Below are 27,229 nucleotides of genomic sequence, written 5' to 3'. Positions count from 1 at the left end.
TGTAATATGTTGAGTCACAGTGTGTTTTTTTTTTAAAAGCTTTCACTTTTTCATTGTTTGTTCTCAAGGTTATATTATGCAAAATACAATTTTCTATTTTGTGCACTAGTCCAGGCTGTATAAAAATATTTTTAATCCTTTTATGAAAATTGAAATAGCTCTCCTCTGGGGAAGAGGCTTTATGTCTGTTTCAAGTATTCCTAACTGCTGTAATGAACTGCTGTTTCTTCCTCTGTCTGAAAAGGTATAGGTCACGTGTCTTGACTTTAAAAGTATTCTAAGGTGGTAATTCTTGCATGCTCTTGCATTGGTAATTTGGTTTAGCTATTCACCATGAATTGCAAACCACTAAGAATTATCAAAACATAGGTTTGTTCTTTAAATAATTTTGAAGATGAAAGAGAACTTTGTCTACTTTACCATAAAAGTGAGAGAAGTCAGAAAAAAAATGAGGGAGGTATGAAGAGAGGAAAGGACAGACTTCTTATTTTATTTCAATGGATTTGCATTATGGATAAGAATGAACAAGTGAGTTGAATTAAATACATTATTCAAAACTGCTGTTTTGGCTTGATTAAAACTCCACCCTATCAGCCATTTTCACTACTGTGCCACTTTTTTTTCTTTACTTTCTGATGAGGTAAGGCAATGTGTCTTTTAATGATTTGATAATGTTCCCTACAGAGCTTTTACCCTAGCTGGCTGCAGCTTTTGGCCCCTTTTGCGGTATTTCTTGCACCTACAAATCCTACTGAAGATATGTCAGAATTGTGAGTGCTCAGCTCCAGCATCAGTATGAACAGAGACTTTGCTGAGGATAGCACAGGTGTGGTTTCGTCTCTGTGTTGAAGCCCCTGGTCTGGTAGACTTTGGTAGGGAGAATGTGTTTAGTGCAGAGAAAGGTATTAGAAAACATAGTAGTCAACCAGGTTAGCGTTTACCATGATTCTTTTGTGCACTTAAACCTTGGCTGTAAATCTACGCTCCTGCCTGTTCCTCTGTGAACTACTGAAATTCTTCTAAAACTTCTGACTGTAATATACACATAGATACAGAAATACTGAGGTTATTAATAAAAACAACAAATCTCCCCACCAAAAAATCACAACCAAACAAAAAACACGAGCTGTAATTTTTTTTCTGGTCTTAGTCCACCTTTCCTGAAGTTTTCCCCAAAATAGTCAATCTTACTTTGATACTGGAACAGGGCAATTTCTTTGATTTTCCTCCAAGCTGTAAAATAAGGAACCAAGTATGAACTGGCAAGAGGTTTTTTTTTTAACAATGTATGCTGCTGCTTGCTCCTTTTGCATTTGCTATGAACAAACATATTCCTCAGCAATCTGATTTTGTTAAAAGCTGGAAGACTTCCGTTGCAGGGAGCCAAAGGATTCTTTTCCCCTGCTTTTGTTCACTCCAGGAAACTTTCTTTTGAAGCATCTGTGGTGACCCACACTGATTGAAAGCAATGTATTTTCAAAAACAATTCTGTGAGTACCCATGTAGTGATTGAAGAAAGAACTTAGTGCCAAAAAGGTGCTCCTTTTCTCCGAGAGCCCAGTACATACGAATGGTCAAAATGTAAAATTAAGGGATCTTGTCTGGATTGACAAGAAAGAGGTAGGACTTACTAAGTGTTTATAGGAATAACTTGCCCCTACTTTGGTTCTCTTTTCTTTGAAGAAATTTACAGGGATTTTTTTCTGGAAATGACAGTGAAGCATTGTTAGATAGGACAGAGTAAGGATATTAATGAAAAAATTGTATAGCTTCAGTGTTTCTTAAGTGCCTTGTGGAAAGGATTGCTGGAGTCAATTTTGAGTGAATTTTGAGCCTCTGTCAGGCAATTGTAGTTTTCTGCTTCTATCAAACTCTTATTAGGTATTTAAGGAGAAAGAATGAGGTCCATCAAATGAAAGAGTTCTCTGTATTGTCAGATCGAAGAATGTAAAAGAATAATAAGGTTTGTAAACAGTTTTTTTTAAACTGAAGTTTTTTAAACGGTTATTGAACAGTCTAAATATCTACTATGAAAGGCTAGTAACCCTCACACAGGGGACAGGATTTTGAGAATAAAACTGTTGGTCACCCAGTCTCTCATGAATACCCTGGAAAGATGTAGCTGCTGATCCTGTCGCGTCATGCGGTGTCTGCCTGTGCTGTAGACACTCCATCTATCTACTTGGGTCCCATTTTGGAGGCACACCCACATCATCTTGGATTTTGTGATTTGAGCTAAATCATTTGGTCAACTTTCAGCTCAAAGAAAGCTGGTACAGCTGACTGCTGTGTCAATGGTCTCATTTGTCTACTGGTGTAGAAGCAGGTTCCCCAGATGCAGTTGGCCAGTCAGCTGTACTTAACATGCGTGAGAAGATCCTTGTTTCTCTGAGGAGTCTGTATAAATCACCAGGCTCTAGCAGCTGTAGGAGAAGAGCTCTTACCAGGTAGAGGGGGAGAGAAGAAAGGCTAGAAACCTCTCAGCTTACGCACTAAATCCACACATGGCCCTGTGTGGAGTATATGCAGGACATACTATTTTGACTGTTGGAAGATTCCAAATTGTAATATTTTTAAATTACTACAGAGTGATATAGCATGCTCTGGGGGTAGGGGATGGGGGGGTAAGAATTTATTTTTGTCTACAAAGTAAGAAGACTTAATAGGAACACATTAATAAAATGCTGCTGAGAATTGTGCCTTGATTCATATTCAGCTCGGGGTCATATTCCTCCATGAGGTTTATCAGCAAAAGTACAGATATTTCTCTCAACATCTAAAAGGCACACTTACATGTTAATGTTAGTAGGTTTGGTGAAATCTGGAGGCACAAATATGGTCTCAGTGTTCTGTGAAAATGGTCCTGAAAATGTTTGCATTCTAACATGAAGATAAAAAATACTTCATTTGCAAAGCACTGTAAAACAGAAGAAAGAAAGAAGTAGTTAAAGATTGGGGTATTAACCCAGGATATGAAGTATGTGTCTTTTCTGTTCCTCTTTAGATTTCCTCTGCCACCTTTCTTTGAGCCTTTCCTTTTTGGCTTGAAGTCTTCCACTATAAAAAGAAAGAAATACTGCTATCCTAATTCATGCTTCATTTTGTCAGGATAAATTGGTTGATGATTATTAAAGCTTACAGTACTGTGATAATGGTGTGTAAAGGGGAAACTGTCTGCTCGCCCACCAGACTGGCATAACCTTCTTAGAACAGTATTAGTTACAAGTAAGCAGCAGACATGGTATTTCAGTAAAAATAGGCAAGAGCGTCAGTTAGGTAGAAATATATTTTCTTCTTTCAACTATGTGCCATCAAGGAAAGATTGGAACAAGACACATTAACAAGCTCTTCTGTTTCCCTCCTAGAATTACAACAACAGCTGCTTGTATGATGGACCTACGGAGATATCCGCTGGATGAGCAGAACTGCACACTGGAGATTGAGAGCTGTAAGTACTTCTGCAAATCCTACTTATTCTGTGGTGAACTGCTTCAGAGTTTTTATTTCTGACTTTTTTTTTTTAATTTTTTAACATGCTACTAACCTAGTTGTCTTTCTGTCTGATGACATTTAAATCCTTGTAAACACATGCAAAAAAATAGCTTTCCAGATGGATTAGTAATTTGTAGCACAAGGATTAGCAAAAGTTATTCTGTGTTTTGATGGACAATTTACAGCTTTAAAAGTCTCATTCAAATGCCTTGTTGGAGTTCATGTGAGGAGCACGAGGATTATTATCAGTTCTTTATCCTCCTTTACTGCTGAACTGTGTGGCTGCTTGTTTCCATTTATAAATGACGGCAAGAGGTTAGAATTGTCCTTGAAATAGGTGTTTTGTGGTTGTGGGGTTTTTTCTCACCCCTGTGCTGTAGTTAAACTTTCAACGCATACAACACAGTCTGTTATATATACTGATCTAATAGCTGGTGTCTCTATCAAACTTTCTATGTAGGTAAGACTTGTGTCTGAAATAAAATTTCATATCTCTTTTCACTTAAAAATCTTTAGGGAATCTAAGTACATCAGAGAAAAAAAACAATTCTTGATCACTTTTATAAAGTTAGCATGCGGGTTTTGGCACTCTAATTAAGATTGTATCAGCACTTTCAAGATACATTTCCTTTTTCAGGAGAACCATAGGTAATTCAGCTGGGGTCTATTATTAAGTTGAATGTGTCAAGCAAAATGGAAATTAATGGCATGTATTAAGATACTGTACACAAAAGTATGTGTATTTTTAAAGTAAATTCTGTATTATAAAAGATTATGTGGGATTTCTGTGTGCACTGAAGTACAAAATGACAGTAGCTTGTGCTACAGTCTGGTAAGAACTTGGTACAGCTGAGCTGCTTTCTCCCTATTCTAGAAAGCATTTAAGAATATGCTTTAAATTTGTGTCTGGGTTTCATTCATTTTAGTGTAATTTAAAGATATGCCAAAATCCTTTCCTGAATTAAACTTGTGACACTGCTGTCTGAAATAATTTACACGCATAAATTAAGCAAAATGAGTATCATTAAAGTTCACCTCTTCTGTACGCTGAAATACACAAGCAGCAAATGTGATGATGGACTTTGCTCTTTTGAGAATGTATAAAACCTTGAGAGGTTTTTTTTTGGGGGGGGGCAGTGTTGCAGTTCATTATAGAATTTGATTCAAAACTTTATACCTGAGCCTTTTACCACTATAGTAGCTGATCTTAATGTGTGAGAAAACTACTGCCATAACTGTATTCAGGTTTACAGAGATTTTTACTGAGAATATGGCTTGCTATGCAGTGTCTTTTAATTGTTGTTGTAGTAAGGACCTGGAATTTTTCTTTTTCCAATTGTGTGTAAGGTAGAAAGCTGGAGAGTCGGAGGACATCCTTTCTCTCTATTTACAGCATTGTTTAAACAGTCAGCAAAGTCTTATCATCTCTCTGCATTGCTGAGATGCCTGAACCTTCTTGGGATTCACAAACTAGATATCCCCTGCCTGTCATGCTTGCAGGACCCACTCTGGGAAATATTCCCAGGAAATACCTCCCAGGTCAATCCTTATGCAAACCTGAAAATTAAATTATGTCTCTGCTTTTCAGTGAGAGCACTTGTTCTCATTCAGACTTAGAATGTGGCACCTCTAGGTTGAAATTTCCCTTTCATCTGATTTGGAGTAGAAGTTTGAAGCCAGATCAGTTATCTTTCAAGAAACAATCCTGGAAAACAGGGTATCGAGATCTTGAAATTGTTGTTCTGCTTGGTATGAAGAGCACAGTGCTCATTCCATCATAGAAAGGGTAGGAGTTCAGTTTACCATAGCAGTCAGGATGCTTGTAGGAGAGCTCCTTTGTGGATCTATTAGCTCTGTTATAGCATCACAAAAGTAAAATGGATTTAAATCAGGATACTGCATGTAGCTAGCCTGTGTTTCTTTAATGGCCTTTGTTACTGCAAAGAATGTGGATAGAAATAATACTTGAACTGTGTTTTTAAACCCTTTCATGCTGCTTTAGAAAATCATTGCTCTTTATAGATGTCATTCTGTTCAGGTAAAAACCTGAGTCTGTCTAATCGCTTCACACAAAAATGCTGGTAGGTGGGTAGATAGGTAGAGTGAATAAGATTGAATGTGACTTTCTGAGTGGTTCAGTGTGGGTACTCAAGTCATAATCACTTCTTTAAACTGGTTAAGCTGCGTGCTAAAAGTAGCTTGGTTTCTTGCCCTACTGATTCTGTTGGATGTCTGTTTCACTACTGCTCTCTTGTGATGGTTAGAAATTCTCTAAATTCTACCCCAAGTGTTTTCATGGCTATGAAGGCATGAAAATGTGCTCACTGCTTGTGTCAACAATTTTTTGTAGTTCAATGTCTTCCGAAGCCCTGCTGGGACCTTCATAATACATTTAAAGAAAGCAGTCATAGTTTCTCATAGGCTTCATTTCATGAAATCAAATATGACAGTCTCTTTTAGCTTTCTCATACAAGAGTGTGTTAAGAGAAATTTAGAACTAGTTAGTGCTAGTTCTTCATTAGGAATAACTAGGACCATAAACAGTATCCCAGATGAAATCTCTATTAGACTGTGGTGTTTATCCTGCCCTTTTTCCAAGAGCCACCTTTGCCTTTCTTCACAACTGTATAACTTTCACAGATGATAGTCTTTCCTGCAACAGTACAGTAAGGTCTTTCCCTTCCTCACTCATTTTCCAGCAGTGGCTTCTAGCTTTTGGTAGAATTTTTTTTTGCATAGTACTAATAACACATGAGTTTTCATAATACTGTTCACATAAACCAATGTTCTTAATATTGCTACAGTCCTCAAGGTTATCCAGTTCTTGCTATATTTGTTCTGATCATCCTTTGTCTTAACAGTGCCTGCAGATTTTGTTTCATTAGAAATTTCATTAACACACAAATACTAAAGAATATTAATGCCAAGAAGGAAGAGCTTTGCTTATAATCAGTCTCTGTACGGAGCATGATCTGTTCTTTCAGTGCAGTACAATTTCCTACACATCTTTCATATATCTTTACTAATTGTCTGTTCTTACATAGTCCTATATCAAATGTTTTAATAAAGTCCAGGTTAGATATACTTTCTTTAAAAAAGGAGTTATTGTCTAGCCAGATCCTTTGAGTAAGTCATGATGGATTTTTATCCCATTTCCATACCTGTTAATGTCTCTAATATCCTTCCATTCTTTCTCTGCTTCCTCCTTCCTCCCCCCCGCAACCCCTGCCCCGTTATTGATGCCAGAGTTGACTGGCTTCTTAGCTGCCTGGGTTACTTTTTTTCCATGTGTCATTGTGTTCTCTGAAATTTGTGGCTAATATAAATTTTTTGTTAATCTAGATTTGCATGAATCTAGATTAATTTGCAAATTAGAAATTATGGTGGAAAAGGGTTGTATGTAAAATATAAAAAATGAAATGGGAGAGGTAGTATCATCTATTAAGATACAAGAGACAGCATTTTTTGCATTTCAGTTTAAGGTAGTGTTAGTGAGACTAGATGCTGAAAGTGTAAGGACTATTCCTGTTAGTTCGAAGAGTATCAGTTTGGGGAACTGAAATCCTATTTTTTCATGTATAGCTAGTTACAACTCCGTGATCATTTTTTGCTTTGTTCATCCTTAAAGGGCAGAAATATGTTGATGTTCCATTTTTTTATGATGTTTCTAAACCTGTAGGCCATCTTTTCCAAGGGGGGTCTAATCTGAGCTATTCTACTTCTCCCTTTTTTTTTTTTTTTTATTGTTATTTCCCAACACACTGAATAGCAGAGTTACAATACCAGAAGGATATCAGTTTTCCTGTGTATTCATTTCTTATTTTCCCAACTTGCAGGCAACAGAGAGCCTTTTCCTACTTAGTTGAATACTGACTTGACTCGGTAGAATACCTCTCCTTTCTGCTCTCTACCTCTGTCCCTACAGTATGCATCGCTGAGTTTCTGATGATGCTCTAGAATAATTTTGTTTCTCTGCTGTTTCCTGCCTCTCTGGAGTTGTAACTGTTGAAAGGAATATCTTAGCTAATCAACCATAAGACTAGTGGGAGCTCAAAGGCAAAAAGAAGTACAAGGGAATTTGAAGAATACTTCATATTCATATAAACAAATAAAATATCATCTTGCACATCCTCTAGCATAACAGAGAGAAATTATTGTGGTTCTTTTGAATATTTTTAAATGTAATCATTCCAGATTCATCTGGTACATTTGGACCTTTGTCCATTTCAATTATGTGGTGCCACATAAAGACAAAAAATTATTTCAGTTCCTTCTTATGTCATTTCATAAAGTGTTTGGCATAGCTGTATTTATGTTATACTGAGGTATAATTCAGAAACTGCCTGCCTTGTGACTGATTTTTTTTTTTTTTTTTTCCATTTCTTTGTTGCTGTGGAACAAACGAGAACACACTGAGGTTCTCATTAGAAGCATATTCTCAGAAACATTTTCCATAATGTATTAAAGATGTGGCATTAAAAAAAGTGCATTAAAGCCCTGCTGTCTGAAGCCTTAGCAAACAGGGAGCTTGCCACTCAGCTGTACTGACCAGGGAAAAAAAGCAGAATCAGAACAGGACACGCAGATGGGGAGGAAGAACTGCTTTGCTGATGAATAAGAAATAATTGTTTTCGGAACGTTTCACTTTATATAACAGCCTGAGGTGTTTGGATCGGAGATCATTAGATTTTTTTTTTTCTGTTTCATGACAAAAAGGCCACAGAAGCACATTAAGATAAGTTAAAAACTTCCATTCGATAACAGAATCTAGAAAAAGCCAGAAAGAACAGAGGCGAAAGAATATCATTTTTCCCAGTGGCACTGCAGCCCAGTATCAAACACTTTCCAGTCAAATCATCTGAGAGCTCATCAACAAGAGAAACAAAAGTCATCTTTGTGTGCTCAAGGTGACTTTACAAGTACATTTAAGGCACTGAAAAGAAATGAAAGATGCCTTTTGCTGAAGCTTTGAGTACTTTGCAGATGGCTCTCTGGCCATCGATCAAAGCTATAATCAGGTCACACGGGACAAATGGTCGAACTCCGGGAGCAGACCTGGCAAGGGTTTTCTGGGTTAGAGGCGAATGTGCTTGATGCCAGGCAAGAGACTCTGGCGATCCCCAGGAAGGAAGTGGGGTATTCAGCAAAGGAGGATACCACGGGAACGTCTCACTTCCAACTGTTACACAGTAAGTGGAAAGCTTACGTGACTTTTACGTGACTTTTGGGCCACTGAAGGTTAGAATCTTAATAGTGGTTCGTTTTTTTAAATGTTTTTTTCTTTCCATTTATCAAGTTTACATGTGTCCTGTCCCCTTTGTCCCTTCAGCTGTCTGTTTTGCATAGTGGCCCTTGTACAGGGAGGATATTCCTCTATCAGTAGAAGCTGACCTCGTCAGAGTGCCCCTTTTCCCTCCTTGTTCATCATCTATATGTTTGGATGTCTTAATTTGGATTCTATGACAATTCAACCTGTACAGCATTTTGTGGGGGAAAGAAAAATAGACTGTTTAGCAAACGGTGATGAATTCCACCTCTGTACCCACACTCTCCATTTCAGCAACATCAGCTTATAGTGTGGCTTCCTTGGGACAGGTACTTCGTTCTTTATTTGTCCTTAGTAATTTCGTGCCAAGTATGTTGAAAAGAGAAGAGGTATAATTTCAGTGGCATAACACACACTGGCAACACAGAACAGGAAATTCTTGACTCCTCTTCAGTGTGTAAATAGGATGATTCAGTAAGAGCTAAAAAAAAAACCCCAACGGTAGATCATTCTTCTGGGAAGTCTGAAGAGGGGAAGGAAATTTAGACTAACCATCAGCGCATATGATCAGGGCGGGTTGTGTACAAGGGAACCAGCGTTTGCAGTGTTTATAAGATTTTGATACCACCACCCCCAACCGGGGACTTTGGTCAGGCTTTCAGACTGGAACTCAAGTAACATCCAAGATACATTACCCTACCAGTAGGCAAGAAGGAATTATATTTCTTATTTTCTTTATATCTCAGTGTATCTTTGCAGCAGTCTACATCTTGGAAGCTCTCATAACACAGACGAGATGACGTAGTGTTTGCAAATGAGCCAAGAATATACAGAAGCTTTGCAACAGCTTCCTAATGCTTTGAAGCAACCTGGAGTTAAATTTAAAAGGGAATCCAAGATACTAATATCCAATCTCTGCTTATCAGCACCGGACAATATAGGCAATGTAGATTTCCACAGAGAAATTCATAGCTTGAAGCTTGGGGGTTTTGGTTTTTTTGGGTTTTTTGGGGTTGTTTTTTTTGTTTTTTTTTTTTTTTTTATCATTCTGCAGCTGAATATGAAGAATATATAGAATCATAAAGATATAGCGACAAAATGCAAATGGTTTTAAAACTTCTAAAGCATTTTGCCTTTTAGATCCAGTCTGAGCTAGAGTACATTTGCCCTTATTGCATATAACCCTGCCTTTTATCAAGGGTTTATTGGAAACAAAAAGGATCCAGTTCAAAGAGTCTTTGAATATGATTCAAAAAGCACCAGATTAATTTGCTAAAGGTTTGAGGAAAAACTAAATGTCCATGAAGGCATCTCTGATGCTGTAGAAAGATGCCCTCCAAAAGAAAAGAATATATTTCTAACAAATACTCTGATAATCCTACATGCAATAAATTATGTGGAAGTGTGGAAAGCTGATGGGCCAGCACTATACAGTCCTGTTTCCAGAAGGTATGAATTTTACAAGGTAAATGTTAACTTTTTTTTTACTAAACTGAGTAGTAGGATCTCTGTTATAACTTCTCATACTTCAGGCAAATGTTTTTCTGTAGGTCTAGCATTCTTCAAACACCTTGTAACTGGTGACTTCTTCAAGAAAAAGATTTATAAGTGCTATTGGAAAGGACATCTGTGATACTGTTACATATCTTAGGTCTGTGCAGTGTGTGATCTGAGATTGTAGTCTATTTTTATTAATTTCCTTGGAGTACATATATTTTTATTAGAAGTTTGCTGTACTTAAAATGGTTTAAAGCCTTGATTCAGTCAGTAGGCAATTCAGGCAGAATCTCTGGTGTTTGTTGAGTCTATCAGTAATATTAATTGTTGTGCCAAGTTCTCCTATTTTGGTTTAGGCACAAAAGCAATTACTTTTAGTTGAACAGTAGCTTGCTCACCTGTGATTTTTCACTTGCTGCCTGGTGCTTCTAAGTGTTGGACCTGATCATTATTAACTGTAGAATCACAGTTGAAACTGCGCAGATCTGCCAAAGGTGCAGAAAAAATATGCTCAGTGCTGCCATGCATTGTCTTCCTGCCAACAAGAGGTCGCGTTGCATCGGAGGCTGTTGTTCCTGGTAATAAGTAGCCATTGCTTTGAAGTGGCAATACCAGCAATTTCCTGATCACTGGGTTAAGGTGGAAGTACTTCTTGAGTTTGGCCTAATGACACATTAATTTGTTATACTTTTTTCTGTCATTGTGACAGCTGTAGGTTATGTTGCAGCTTCTATGCACTCTTGTGAAGTTTATTTGCGTTGGGTTCATAACAGCTAACATACCTGACTTTGGAGTGGGATGTGAGACTAATCCTTTCTCTCTCCCGTTCTCTTTTTTAACCAACAAAACCACTATTGATATGTAGTGTTTTGCTTTCCTGTAATACGTGGCTTACTTGGAGCACAGAGTTTAGTGCTAAACAAAGGTTTATTTGGGACTTAGTGAAATGACCTAAATAACAAAGTGCTGTTTGTAAATAATGCACTTACTCCAACTTCTGTCAAAAACACTTGTATGTGGCAGTTGTGTCTCACTTGCAGCTAGAAATGGTAACGTGTAATTACTACATTAGTTTTTTGTGGAAGAGTGAAATGTTTTAGCATTCATTTGTAGTGCTCAAGTCTACTTCCAGTTTTCAAGATTTTTTTTCTTTGGATGTGTCCAGTTCATGATGAACTGAGAATATCCGTCAGGCTTGCTGTGAGGAGCAAACTTCAAATATATTTTAGTCTATGCTTTTTAAAAAAACCTAGACCATCTACATTTTTTGACAGGAGTTTTATTCAACTAAATCCATGTCTCATTACAAAATGAAAACACTTTTTGGCAAATTCGCAGTTACTACAATTTATCTAACTTCCTGTTCATACCAGGAGACTGAATGTGGAAGGTTTTATATAAATATATAAATAATCCTTGGTGGTTTCTTTCCCCATTCTCATGTAAGTTGTCATTTTACTTTATTCACAGGTTTAGAGAAATGTTACTTCACCTTGCAATTCCTATACACTAGGGATTTCAGAGGAGAGAAAGTTAAAATTGTTTTTTTCCTTTGAGGAGAGAAGACCGTACTTTCTTCTCCCAAGGAAAACAAACTTACTGAGTGAAATTACTGTGCCCACATGTTAAGTCTCAAGTTGTCTTTTGAAGGTGAGTCAAAATGAGAGGAGGGATTTAAAACAAAATAAAAACTTCTAAAGGTTAGGTTCTTTTTTAAAAATATTTTTTTTTACATCATTGAAAGTGATGGAAGTGGCACTGAAAGCAAATGATTACTTATCCTCCATAGTATCATTTTACTTAAGTAGTTAATTATCTTTTTCAAAATGAAATCATTTCTTCACATGGTACAGGTTTTATGAAATAGTAATATTTATCAGATGCTGGAATCACTTGACCTCAGGTCTTACGCCTTAGAAGGCAATGGAGATTGTGATTATCTCGCAGTGATCACATACCTGTGAAAAGAGTTAAAATATGTTTCTACAGTAATTTTATTTCCCAAGATAGTTTGTTTTTTTCCCCAGCATCTCTCGCACTGTTTTACAGGAAATAAGTATCAATTAATTTTCATTGTGAGAAATCAAAATATACTCCATTGATTCAGCTTTTACCTATTGATCAAATTATATTCAGTTCCTGATGTCTTTCGGAGACAAAGCAGCAGAGAGTAGTCAGTTGAGAAGCTCATGAAGATGTAGCTAATGGCCAAAACCCCTTTGTCTGATGGTTCTCCCCCAAGGAAATAGTTTCAAAATGTTGAGCCTTTTATCTCAAAAAATAGTTTATTAGGTATTTATCCCTAATTTTAAGGGCTGAGACAAATATCTGTCTGGATACCTTAGCTTTTGGAATTTAAATAATAAGCAGTACTATAAGTGGCTTCAGATATCCTTTTATTCATCAGGATGTTTCAGCAATGAGAAGTATTTTTCTTGGGTAACTGTAATTGTCCTTCATTCATCAAATTAGATTACATACATTTAAAGAATGAAATTTAATTATTTTTTTTTAGATGAGTGTGCAAAACATCTAGGAACAGGAAGGCAATTGTTTGTTATCAGTCTGATCTGTATTTGCACTTGGCCGCTGATAGCAATTCAAATAGTTATGCTAATGCTGTATTACTTCAGTGGGGGAAGGACTGGAAAACGCATGTTGGAGTCATCATAAAACTGTGGATTCAGATGACATTTTACAAGCAGTTTTTACCTATTTACAAAACAACAACAAATAAAACAGGATCAACCCATACCCTACACTGGGAAACAGTGTCCCTTCTTTCCCACCGACAGCAGTCAGAGACTTGGGTGAGATGTAGCAATGCTCATTCAGGTTCCTCCTCTGTTTGAAGAGAACTGAATTTACTGCCTGAGGGGCAAGCCAAATGACAAGACTTGCAGTGTGCTCTGTATTGGGTCATTTTCCATTGATGCTGTTCCATTTGGCCTAAGTTCCTAGAGGAGGGATTGGAGCTTCATCTCTCAAATGTGAGCTTAACCTTCTGCAGTGGCTCCTGTTAAAGAGAAGAAATATCTGTGTTCTCCAGCAGGGCTGGGTTTTTTTGTTTTTGTTTGGGTGTTTTTTTCTTGTTTTCCCAAACTCTGAATTTCCTTTACTTTTCTTGCTGATGCTCAAATGCAAAATATTTCATTTTTGGTCAATTTCACTGTTTTTGTTTCAGCAAATAGAAGCCAGAGTGAATAAGCTCATCTTTTGTTTTGATTATGACATTGGATTTGGGTGGAAGAAGTGTTGACTTTTCAAGTAAACAAGCCCAGGAAACATTATTTTACTTTAGTGGAATAACAGAGAAGAAATTGAATTAGCAGAAGCATTGGCAAAGTTAAACATCACAATCTTTTCGTTCCTTTGATCAGTATATTGTACCTTTCTGATGATGAGAGCTTTGTGAAACAAAGTTAATTTTGTTCAGTTGCTCATGTTATTTGGTAGTGGTAGTTCAGACTGTTCAAATTCCACCTGTGTCTAGAAAGTATAAGATACTTTCTGTTACTGGATGCAGTCACGTTTTCCTGTGTCTTAAATCTGTATCTTGAGTTCAGAGTTAGTATTGCTTACAATAGTAGCAGTTCATTTTAAAATAATTCAGTCATAGTATTATCCAAATTTTGTCAATGCTAGGTGAATTAGTTGTCATCTTCAATCAGTCTAATGCCACTATAATTGATGTGAGAAAATGCAATTGCAGATTTGCTAAGTCATTGCATTGGTGTGCAAGTCATGAAAGGAATACTACCCAAGGAAATTATTCTAGTTTTAGAAATATTCCTGATACATATCCCACTCATAGTACTCAATATGTATTTGACACACTGTCCAAAATTATTTGGATGGAAATTCAAGAGAATCGTATCTTTTATGTATAAAATTCTAACTCTGAGATAAACTTTCTCATAATATGCATTTGCTCTGAGTCAAAATTAAATGCAAATAATACTGTTATTACTCTAAGTATCCTCAAAAATATGTTTTGTGAAAGAACATTTATAAAGGAAAGGATATCTAAGTAGTTGAGAGAAATCGTAAAGATCATAGTCTCAGTCCTTTATGTTGTATTTATAAAGGGGTTGGGGGTTTTTTTGCTTATTTTTTTTCTTATATAATAATTTAGGTGTATTGTTTTCAATGTTGCTTTTTATGTGGGGAAAGAGAAGTCACTAAATAGATTATTAATATGTGCTTATATTTCAAGGCATACTTCAAGAGTAATTCAGGATGGAAGGGACCTCAGGAGGTCTCTAGTGTAACCTGCTCAAAACATGGTCAGCTCTGGGGTCAGACCAAGTTTCTCAGGGCTTTATCCAGTCTGGTCTTGAAAACCTCCAAGGATGGAGAGTACAAAACCTCTCTAGGCAACCTGTTCCAGTGCCTGACCCTCCTAACAGTGAAGAAGTTTCATTGCAATTGTGGAAAGGGGCCACGTTGTGTATCTGGTTTATCCGGTCCTGGCATTCTGCATCTGCCTCAGAAATAAGTATTTACTGTTACTAATCTGAAATAGAATGTAAGTGCTGTTCAACCTGTATTGTAAAAAAGTAAGTTATAAGTCATGTAACTGAATGACAATATCATAAGAATGCTCTGAATAAATTAATATATCATACAAGTAGCCCTGTAATTTGACAAAGTCATCTTTGAGTTAATGAGTTAAACTACATAGTTTTCCTTCCATCTATGATCTTCTGGTGTGGTGTAATCTGATCCCTATTTCTTGATTCAGTTACACAGATACTTTTCCCACCGTATAAATTGAAGTGTCTCTGTATACCTTGCCATTCTCAATCTCTTGTAAAGGTTTAAAAACTCTCAAAATAAGGATTCTTTTCCCCTGGATAATGACCTAAGAATTTTCATTACAACGTTCAGCTCAGTAACATGTTTCTTGTTATGCACATCTAAAGGGCAATTCTTTGTATTCTGTAACTGCACAATGTGTGAGTTGTCTTTATTGTGTATGGAGCACAGATATGAACAGCCAGCTTTACAGGAATATATTGGAAATGCATTCATTTAGGTTACAGCTTTGGAACTTGTGGCATGTCATACTTCCACTCTTCAGCTGCAGTCCACTACTTATATTTGCTATCGTACGAGCTTGTCTCATCTTGTGATTGGTGTGTTACTGTAGCCAGAATTTGAGAAGTTGCCTCAGCCCAGGCAGTAATCTTACATAACTACGGTGTAACATAACAGAAGAAACAAGGAACTGATGGAAGTCAGTATTCAGCCATATGTCTAAGAACACACCTTTCCACTTTGACATTATGCGTACAGGTACCGTGTTCTAGAGAAGACTGTGCAATACTGGAAATATTGACTTGTAACAGTAGTAGTCTACAATTATCATAAATGGAATCAAGTACTGTGCTGAATCCAGGTACTTTATTGATGTGCGAGAGAGGATTATCCAAATATTTGATGTTTTTTGCATTACCTCATACAACAATTTCCTGGTAAAATCACTGCTTTTATCCTGTTTTCTGAAACAGTTAATTGACAATCAACATATATTAGAAGTGAGTACGTGTTCAATAGCAGACACTGCTTTGTTCAGGGCAAAGACCGGTTGTGGGCTGCTACAAGAACTAGTTTCATAAAAGCAGGGCAGGCACCTGCATCTTACTGTGTGGAAGCTCATCTGTTCACATCAGGTGCTCTTCAAGAAAACAGGAATTTCTTTCTCCTGACCACAGCCTGAAACTGTCAAGTCTCTTCAACAGCTTACTTCTGGAAGACTGATCTGTACCAAAACGTTACACAGACAACCTGAGTGATACTGAAATGCTGGTAAGTTAAGTTTTCGCTTGTGAATTTTGCTTTTATTCCTTTGGGGTTTTGTGTCTGGACCTTTGTAACCTGTTACCTGACGCATGTTCTTTCACTGTTTTGGGGAAATTCTGGAAAGGGGCAAAGAACATGACAGTAGATTCTTCTTTTCTTTTTACCTATGGTCCCTCTCTATCTTCTTTTCTTTGCAGAGCCAAAATAAGTAATATAACCAGTAACATTTGTGACTACTATTCTGTCAGAATTATTGTCCTAGGGATGGTATCCATGCCAAGGAACTTCTTATTGTTCACATACAGATAACATGAATGTGCAGGGGAGCAAATGAGCATCAAAGTGCTGCAAGTGCAATGCATTTATACTGTAAGTTGCTTATGTTGCTGTAACATACTTGGTGTTGGTGCTGCTGTACACATGCAGTAACTAGAGTATCAATTTTCCTTTCAGGTTTCAAGAACAGCTTTCTGCAAGTCCAGAATATCCGCAGTCTTATTAGGTAAATGCATGATACTTTTCTGCTGTAAAACCTAAGTTCCTATCAAAGTTTGTTCTCTTGCTGACCAAGAAGAACTAGGTTTTGCTTATCTCTCTTTTTATTCATTTATGGGAAGATGGGATTAAAGAAGTGGGTTTTACATTATGCTCTGAGGGCAGAAAAACCTGTACCTCACTGTGTACAAAATTTGCATTTTACCCTGTAATGTGCTATGCACAGCATAGCCTTCTCTTTTTCTTTTACAATGACTCTTCATGTGCTGCTGATAATACTGTGGAATTGATTGCATGGGTGTGGGAAGCTTACTTTCATTATAAAATTACAAAGTCTTTGCTAAATATGTTAGCTTTCTTAAAGAAATAAAACAGTGTTTTTAACTGCTGTATCTGTGTGTGTCATTATGAGTATAAAGGAATTCTGAACACAGTAAAACATGGGAAACTTTTAAAGTCTGCTGATAGAAAATGACTGCAAGAGTAGAATCCCTGGCAGCTGATTTTTCTATTTTTACAGTAAAAAAAAAAAAGAAAAAAAATTTACATGTAAAAATATATAATATTTTTAATAAAATCTTTATTTTGGACAGGAGATCTTGAAAGTGATGCAAATATAAGTAGCATTTGTACTGTGCACATTTCAGTAAATTGTGCTACTGAGTGATGCATGTATAGACTTTTAGTCACGCTTTTTTTGAAGATACATCTTTTTGCAACTAAACAGTGGACTCCTATTTGCACATATTTATATGTGTACTAGGTCTTACTTGGCCTTGAAACTGTACTCAGGGACACTTTGTTCTGTGGCTGGATGCCAACTTGCTTTTGATTTTAAGGAATTAAAAAAAAAAAAGATATTTGATATATTAGGTCATTATGCCTGTTACAAATGCTATGGCCGTAATTTTACCAAACATCAAATTGTAATTACATTGATGTAATTATCATTTAAGGATCATTTTCATAGTTTTAATGGCCATACATGAACAGGCATCTTAACATGTTCTCATACTTTAGAGCATATCTTAAAATGACTTGCTTTTACAGCGAGCTCTCTAGCCTGATTAAAACTTGAGCTTTGACCTTCTGGGAATGCTGAATCAGAGTTCAAAACTGGAGCCAGAGTGCTTCATCTACACTTCTGTTACAGCCATTTCTGAGCAAGGGTGTCTTTCTACTGTCTTAGGACCAGTGAAAGCCAGCTGATCTCTGCTGCCATTGTATTTTTCACTTGTTCTGGTTTTAAAGTGTCCATAAGCAATCTTTCATATTTTTAATCCACCATTTCCATCATAGTTCTGATATCATATAGCCTTGAGGTAGAGTATTGCAAGTGCAAATGGCAGTTTCACATGGATCCTGTACAACAATCTCTCACAGTAGTGTTACAAACTCAGATGAAGGGCTTGTTATTTTAAAGTATTTTCCATGTGATCTTTTCTACTTTTAAAAGACCATTAGTAAGGCTTGTCAACGATTTACTGTGGAGATAGAAGGTAACGAAAGAATTGGACTTTTGACACGTGAGGATTGTTCGAATTGTTTCTATATACCATAGTAGTCAAACAAATTTTATGGCACTTGATCCCTTGCTGAGACAAAGCCCCAGCTCAGTCTTTGAAAAATACTCTCCTTGTAGACATAGGCAATGCTTACAAATATTAGGACTCCCAGTTTTATTTAGGCTGTTCAGAACATACTCACTCTAGGTTGGTGTACCTATAGGCCAAGAACGTGGTCAAGGTTGGTTGGCTGAGCTTTTGCAGTGGGAGGAAAATAATTTTAACAGATGAGTTCAAATTTTTAAAACCTAGGTGTTTTATTTAGGATTCTAACTTTTTAGGAGACATCAGAGAAGTACTTGGAAAACTTGATGTCTGTGGCATTTAACAGTAAGGCAAAGAAAAAAGTTCATCCAACAAAATAGGACAGGAGGAGACTTTTACAGATGCAATGTTCAAGACTACTTCGAGATATCCTGACATGATAAACAATGATATATCACCAATTGATTTCAGTGAAAGCAAGATTAGAGAGCTACTCAAATTCTCTGAAAGGTCTAACCAATGCTTAAAAAGTATTCCCTGAAGCATTTTTTTAAAAAGTACTCCAATACTGGTTCTGTTTTAAACTCTTCTGTGATTCAGAGAAAGATCTTGCTAAATAAAGGATGTAAATAACAGTGAAATGAAGATTTTTAGCTTCGTCTAAAAAATATTTTAACAACTTATTAAAAAAGATTAGTGACTGTACCTGTGCTATTGTAGGAAAAAACTGTAGATGCTCTTTAAGTTAATCTCTTGAATCATAGTCATAGCACTGTCCTTTAGAGGAAAAATTAACTAAGTAGAGTCCTGAAACGTGTTGTAGTTTCATCAGCACAGATGAATAGGAATAGTTATTTAACTTGCACCATTCCCTACAGAAGCACATATAGGAACAGCAGTGTTAATTTTGGGGTTTTTTTTACAGCTGGCACTCAGCAAAACCATGTTTGAGTCACATACTAATTCTGAAGGTGAAATACTGTTGGGGGGAGGGTGAGGGGGATGCGTGGTTCTGAGAATTACTGGTTTCCAAGGTGGAGTACTGAGACAAGGTATGTATCAGACGCAGCCTTTGAAGCATAAAACTCATTTGGTGTTTTGTCTTGGAAGCAAAGGAAATCAGCTGTAATATCTTGGTCAGTATGCTTAATGAAAACCAAGTCGGCCCAGTATTAAATGACTAGAGAGAGATCCTCTCTTGAGACAAACCAGAGAAGAGCTGGGCACATGATGTGGGTATATTTTTTTTTTTTTCATGGACTCCAGCATGGTAAACCCAATAATTTAATCTGAATATTCTCAGTTGATTTGAGAATATGTTTATAAGATTAGGAAAATATAACTACTTTCATTGTACAGCAGTACTCAAGGACATCATCAGGGGTTAGATAGCTGTATTTCCCTTAAGTAACTCTAGTGTAGTTCTTTTCTCAAATCTGGTTGTGAACATAGGGCAGTGTTAGTATCTGGTTTACTACGTTTAGCATGAAGTGATCTTAGTCTTGAATTCAGGCAAGATTTGATGACTACAGTGGTAAATGTTACTCTTGACAAGGAGACACATGCTTGAATTTATCATCGTGTTTCTTCTTTTTGAGACACAGTACTAGTTTCAGTAGCCCACATGTGGCAGTCCGACTTCTTTAAGGGAAAATGCCTGCCACCTAGCTTTCTGTGCTGTTAGTGGTCAGGTAGAATCAACCATAGTCTTACTTTGCTCATTGTGTGGTGCATAAACTCACTGGTTTACATATAGAATGAGTATGAAGATGATCCTGAAAAGTAGGCAGTTAGATACAGGAAAAACTTACCTAGCTAATAAAAAAACCCACTCTGTTGTGTTGCTGTATCTGTGAGATACTATCCAATAAAACTGCTATATTCTAAGAAGCTTTTCTGTCTCTGCTTTATAAAGAGTACTGCACTTTTTTTCTGGGTATGAAATCTGCTGTTGGAAGAAGAACTTTCTTGAAGGGGCTGGTGCACTTGTCTGTCTTGCTTGAGCATAAGCCAGCACCTCCCACCAACTCAAGCTCCTGTGACCACTTCTGTAAGTTTGTTTCTTCTTGGAGTAGAAAAGCATTACCTTGAATTAATACTGTGATATTAACATGGCAGCTCTGGAGATAAGAAGGATCTCAGGTTATACAAAAACAATGTAATTTTGTGATATCACTTGCTCTTACTGGGAAAATACCATGGTTTTGAATGCAGCGTGTTTTCCTTAAATACAGTGATTTAGGCAGCCTAGAGCAGCTGCTTCGTTTGTGTGGTTTTGGTTTGGGGTTTGTTTTTTGCTTTTTTGTTTTGTTTTGATTTTAAAATACTTTTTCCCTTCAGGGATTTGGATGATTGTGGAAAATATTTTAGCCAGAAGGTAGAACAAAGCTCACTAGGGAGACTCCAGCTGGGACTGAAAGTACAGCATTGTTGGTTCCACATGTTCATGAGTGTTAACACATGAGGCCACTTGACCAGCCAAAAATGAACTCAGTCTGTTAAAAAGGAGATAATACCTTGTTTTAAGTGCTGTTATTAAGGGCTTATCATTCTGTTATGACAAATATATCTCCAAATTTCCTAATTTGCTTATGAATATTGGCTATTTGTGAGTGTCTGACCTTCGAAGAAGTAAGCTCAGCTATCAGCTCGAGCGCTATCATCCCTGGTGAGTTATTCAGAATAGATGACAAACTGCTTCCAAAGGAAGGATAAATGTAAGCCTTAAATAATTATGAGGATGATGACTAGGCGAGCCTTTTAGTCAGATCTTTCCTTATCTAAATTGTTTTTCCAATCATGATAAAAATATCAAAGTATGCAGTAAAAATATCTAAGCAAAATATCAGAATTGGTTGCACAGAGGAAGATGATTACCAGATAGCGTGCATCTGTTCTTACAGACTCAAAGAAGGGCAGATGAGCTGATGTGGTGCTCTGTGTACTTTAACCTGGACTATTTTCAGCCCCTTGGTTATCTTAGTATCTGTCCACTGCATTGCAGCTGTCTGCAAAAAGGTGTATCTACCGGTAATTTGGTGTTTTCTGCAGTGCATCCTGCAGGGTATGTGGAACTTTAAAGTTCTGATTTTGCTTGTGATGGGAACGGCTGATGCTGGTGTAGTTTCCTGGTCAATATGGACAGAGGAGTTCAAGGTAAAAAGACATGCAGAGTCCTTCTCTCATAAATGTTGACTAAAAGCTCTTGTCATTTAAAGACATATGTATAAGATGAGATGTTCTTATCGAAAGCCGTCATTGTTGCAACTGGAACACATAGTCTGAAAGTGTGTGTACCTCTTTTGAGCTGAATGTTGGTTGTCTCGTAATACCTGTTATTGTTAATGTGTGGTGATACCTAGAGCCTTTAATAAATGCATTTGTATTCCAAGTTATTGTATGAGAATGTGCAAATGCCATCAGCGTACTGAGTTTTAACTGCAGAAGCATTCTGCTGTCATTGGTATGATATAGTGGCTAAATGAAATTTTTACTGTTCAGAGAGGAACTTGCGCAGTCTCTTCGTGATGGCTAATGTTAGATGTCAAAGTTGTGAGGTTGCTCTCGCTGAATTGCCATCTGGACAAGGCAGGTTTTGGTGGTTTGAATTGTCCTCAAGGGGGACCTGTGACTATCTGAGTAGTGTCGTACCTTTGGCATCAGTGTCTCAATGTACACAGCATGAAATCCTTCTTGACTGACATTTCTAAATTGATCAACATAGTCACATATGACAATATAGTATTACGACTAAGGGAAGAAAAGCCAAAATAAATACTAATTTGTAAAACTGTTTTGTCTGTTTTTCAGAATAAATCTAACAATTTAGTTAAAAACATTTAAATATAATTTAAGTTCTCTTTATTTGTAACTTTGGTTTTGATGAGGAAATTATTGGGTGTTTTCTTCTGGGTGTCTGCAGCTCAGTTACATATTGTTACATTTTAAGTTGTTCAAGCTAGTGCAAAAAGACCTTGGGATGTGTATGATCGGATAGATATCTCAGAAATTTCTGTTTTGCAAGGATAGATATGCTGGCTTATGAAAGCATGATTGTGCTTCCATAAATCTTGCTAATGGTTGAATATTTCATCTATAGGACAGGGTTATTGTTCATTCCTCATCCATTTTTTACCTATCTGTATGCTCTGTATGACTTCTCTGAAAATTGATGATAGTAAAGAGTATGAAAAAAAAGTTCCGTAACTTGGAGGGTATTTTAAGAAAGAAAAGGTGGTCTGTTGGATTTGATGCCTTACATAGTATTCCCTTTTCTGAACATGAAGAAAAGCTAGCATCTTCCTGAAGACTAGCTCAGCCAGTTCAAGTGTTATGTATGCTTGATGTTGATTATGTGAATTTTCAGGTTGTTAGAATCAAATACAAGAAGGTTATTTATATATAAAACAAAATATTTTTTTTTCAACCTGAGTTAAAAATACAAGTTTTCTGTTTCCCCTTTGGAATATTTGGGGAAAAAAAGGGTCATGAGGCAGGTTGTGTGAACAAGAGGAGAGCCCTGTGTCAGCAGCATTCTGTCGTAATTTGTTTGTAACAACGAGGAATTTCACTCCATCAGTTCTTGTCATAAACCTAATGCTTCATTGCTGTGCTCTTTACACACAGAAGATGCTTTTTAGGATCTTACTGCACATTATGGAGTTTCCCTGCTTCGGTGGCCTGTATGAGTTTCCCCTCGACTGTAGCAGTTGTTTTTTTCCCCGGTCCCAAGTTTACTTTTTGAATTCAGTTTTCATTCTCATTCTTTTTTATATGGACAGTCTTAATTCTTCCATCTCTTCTGTTAAAGTATTTCCAAAGTACCAGCCTTAGAACCTCAGATTTTCCAAGAATATCCATTCTTGCTTATTAATCTTCAGTCTACAAATGAGGGGGAACAGCTGACTTGACCACTGTTTTATCTTATATAAAAGAAGGCTGGGGTTATCACAGGCCTCTTGAGCAATGAAAAGTCTTACACATCTCTGTAAAATTCCACCCATTCTTAAAGCATCTGGATTTTTTCAGAGCTCCACAAAGTCCACATTCTTGTGAACTCACAGCATAACAATTTGGTAATAAACCCCACAATGTCAGGATGGTAGCCTAGCACCAGCTTAGCAGTTTTTATCTCTCTATTGTAAATCAAATTGACTACTCACACATTCCCATGTTATTTCTAGATATGCTCATTACTTAAATTCCTTGTGATCTGTGTCATAACTCCAGACATGTTAAATGTCCTGTGAAGTATGTCCATACATTTGATGAAACCTGAAACTTTTTCTTGGGTGTTTTCCTAAAAGGATGTCTGCCTATAGAAAATCCGGAAGTTACCTTTTTGTCATAAAAGCAATTCTGGGCTGTTTGGACTTTTGATTGTCCTTATCTTTTTCTACCTTGTTTTCTGTCACCATTTTTGTTTGTGGGAGTAAATGCATATATGTGCTTCTATCTGTGCATCTATTAAGTGGATTAGTGATGCATTCCTCACTCAGAAAAGATATTTCTAGGTTTTTCCTTACTGCCTTTAACAGTATGTCCTACTCAATGGCACTGGTGCAAATGTTAAGAGTTAATGCAGTCTGTGTGTCTACCCTGCCACATTATGGGGAGTGTAATCTATCTCACTGTTGACGGTTTCATGCTGAACCCATGTTTATTTGTTTTCTGAGTTCCTGTGTTAGAATCATCAGCAAGGGATTGCTCTCCTTATTCCAAGCCTTCTTTAATAAAACATGCACCAGAGTATTTGCAAAGCTGGCAGCACAGTGAGACCTTGCACCCTTTGCTGCCAAGTGAGGAGCCCTCGAGGCTGCTGCCAGCACAATGGCACCATTAGAGGCACAGTCTCCAGAGAAAAATCACCTCTAGGCAGTCACAGTAAGAGTTGGAAATGTTAATGATTTTAAATGAGCCACGGAATTATTTGCCCAATTGTTACTATTTTTAAAACTCTAGTCTGCAAAGCTGGTCAGCTGTATATATCTTGCTCCGCAAGTGCAAATATTTCCTATTTATGTGACTGTCTTTTCATTTTGAACCTAACACTCCTTTTCATGAGTGGATCCCATGTGGTGGTGCCTGGACCATTTCTGAACAGCAGAGTAGTTTGCTGGAGGCAGCAGATGTCCTATATTTTGACATTATCATGGTTCTTGACATTGTGTTGAACGACATTCTTATAAACAAGGTGGGGAAACACGGATTAGAGAAAACCACATTTGGAAAATAACATGAAGAACATGATTATTGAGGTTACTGGAAGGAAACAATTTTGAATCAAGTCCATCTTCAATGTTTTGATTTAATGATCTCAAAATATGAAACTTGCCTAAACATTTCAGTAGCTTGAAAGGATAGAGTTAAGTTTTAAAGGTTCTCATCTAGCTAGAAAGGTGGTCTGAAAAATGAAATTCCAAATTTTACACTTAAGAATGGCACCTCAGAACTGGGAAATAACTAGGTAGATGGCAGTCCAGGGTAGGGTTGTGGGAATAAAAACAAAATAAAAAAAACAACCCTGGGGAGATATCATGGGTGGCAATGTGACACTGATTCCTTATCAGCATGTTGTGACAGTGGTAAGGCTGACATCAAGGTCTATAAATGGAACTGCTATTTGTAAAATAACTAAAGTAATCTTTCTGTTCTATTCCATAGCAGCAAGTACTCAGTGGTCAGGCTATGTCCTTCCAAGGGCTGCACCTCAAGGAAGATTTATGTCAATTAGAGAATATCTAAGGGATAGCAATGAAGTTAATGCAAGACTGGGAAAACATGACTTAGAAGAAAGATTGAATGGGGGTTGTTCTGGTGAAGAGGAATCTAAGGAAGAGATGGGACGAGTCTTCTCATATACAAAATGTACTACAAAGAGGAACAGGGTAATCTGTTCTCTATGATGTTGGTTAGTACAAGAAGTAATGAGCTTAAATTGCAGCAGTGAAAGTTCAAAGTAGAGATGGTGGGGATGGGACAGTATAATGATAACCATAGTGAGATGTAGGGATAGACTGTGGCTCTTTCACCCACTGTAGCCCACCCACACAAGGGCTTTCAAGACAAGCAAAAGAACCCTCTTTGACAGGAATTGTGGAGATACAGTTGCCCCTAACCTTGCAGATAAGTAGTTTTTGCATGAATGGCAGATGGATACACCAGCATGAAATTACCGTTGTATAAGCAGTTGATTAAAAACCAAAAGTAAGGCTTGACAAACAGTTCAAGAACTCAACAGGTCTTACTCAAGGACTATATTTGCATTTCCTTCCTGCCAGTCTGAAGCAGAGCTAAAATAGGTATTTCTGAGTGTAACTTATAGTATTGGTCTCTTTTCCCTTTTCAGATCTCAAGAGAGTAAAGGTTGTTTTGATTTATTTTCTAGTAGAAGGTTGTCTACACTTTCTGCATGTGATGGTGTACACGTCCTCTTGAGGTGCATACAAGAATCGGTAAATAACAAGTATATTGCTGTTCATATTGGGTAGTATTTAAGTATGCATAAGAGGACATCTTTCGGTATTTGCAGCTGCAGAACAGGTTGAGCTTTATAGGCCCTGACTTTGTAAATCTATGTTGGGTCTTCCTCTAGAATAGCCCTGGGAAGTAGGTATCATGTCTCAGTTACCTTGTGTGTGTAATTTCTGTGCTATGAAAATAGCTTAAAAGAGAATGGATACTAGTGTTTTGGGTTGTTTGGGTTTTTTTCTGAGGGAGAAATTACTACCTGCAGACATGATCCAGCTTCAGTACTGTGTGTGTTTTATTCAATGTTTCTGTTGCTTCTGACAGTGAAAGAAAAAGCTCATAAAAACATGTGATGTTATAATCCAGGGAATGTGGACTTGTTGGAAGGCTGTTGTTTATAGTCCTCTGGAGCTAACAGTGCCATTGCTGGGTTTTGAGCAGTTTCAGTTTGTCACTATTCCTGGCTTTTAGGTGTAAATGAAATCGGCAATGTTCTGGGTTGCTGTTTAGGAACTAATATATTTCTGTTAACCCTGTTTTGCTTCCAGTGTTTTGCTCTGGAAATTAGTTTTTTTCCTTTTATGTTCTTTTAGTTTCCTCTGGTATTACTGCTTAATAGGCATCATTCTTTTGGGAATCAGGTATTCGTTATAGCTTGTCCTAATATTCTAAAGGAGACCAGCGTGAAGAAGAAATGGTGATGTTGTGGTTCCACTTCTCTTTACAGAACAGCAGGGGAGGGAATGTCATGCTGCATCATTTAATGATGCCATATTGCAGCAAATATTTCCAGGATTTTTCAGATGAGCACATAGGAATAAAACAGAAATCCAGCTTTGGATTCTTCATGCCGTGTGGTTTCTCATTATCCATTGTTTCAAATCTGGGAGTCATCTTTCTCAACCTAAGATTTTTCAAGGAAGAATTTCAACCTTCATCAAGGCAGAAGAATACTATTTCTTCAAACATGGATATACCAGGGATCTCCCCACTAGTGCACTTGTGTAATGTGTGATCTATGGTCTATGCACAGAAAGCAGAAAGAGGCTGTCCATTTTCTGTCTTCAAACATCGACATTTTATTCCTCTCTGCTACGTGTTGTGCTTTGCTCTGCTCCCTAGCTATAAGGAGTTGTCTTTCCTGTGATAACCTTAGCAGGTTTCTGTTATGATAGGGAAAGGTAGTGATGGCATATTTAAAGTCAATGAGTTTCATATTATTAGCGTGTTCTATCTAAACATTGTGATAAAAGTAACAAAACACATGGAAGCAAAGTCACACGTGTATAAAGTAAAGTATTATTCAGCTTAGTACTCTTAAAATAATATGCAGTATCAGTGCAAAATATTTTTCTTGTTGAAAGACATAAATCAAAGAGCAGCATTTACTGTTTTGTAACATATGCTCATGCTTGGCAAAAGTAGTGGCAGAAAGCATGTCAAACGTTGGTGCTTAGAGTATTAAAGTTTTAACAAAATGTCAGAGAAAACTGGAAACTGGTTAATCCACAGAAATCTATCATAAAGATTGCATTGCAAGGTGGTTTCAGCATGAATTCTAGTGACATATGGGAGCTTAAAATATAATCTAATGATATATCTGTCGGTGAGATGTTTATGTAACATGATTGCAACAGAGATGTCTTGTCTTGTT

At 37.0% G+C, this 27,229-nt stretch overlaps 1 protein-coding gene across 3 annotated transcripts in view; it reads left to right on the top strand.

Annotated features, from left to right (window-relative positions):
• Positions 1–27,229, top strand: part of GABRB2 (gamma-aminobutyric acid (GABA) A receptor, beta 2) — a 172,778-nt gene that overhangs the window by 94,147 nt on the left and 51,402 nt on the right. For all 3 annotated transcript variants that reach the window (XM_010579117.1, XM_010579119.1, XM_010579118.1), the window contains one exon: positions 3,366–3,448. In XM_010579117.1, coding sequence (XP_010577419.1) covers positions 3,366–3,448 — 83 coding nt within the window. The remainder of the gene's footprint in view (positions 1–3,365; positions 3,449–27,229) is intronic.

This window comes from Haliaeetus leucocephalus, unplaced genomic scaffold (assembly GCF_000737465.1).
Source record: "Haliaeetus leucocephalus isolate CR32 unplaced genomic scaffold, Haliaeetus_leucocephalus-4.0 Scaffold656, whole genome shotgun sequence".
Classification (NCBI taxonomy): domain Eukaryota; kingdom Metazoa; phylum Chordata; class Aves; order Accipitriformes; family Accipitridae; genus Haliaeetus; species Haliaeetus leucocephalus.
The sequence above is the reverse complement of the archived record's forward strand: the minus strand, read 5'-3'. Positions and strand labels throughout refer to the sequence as shown.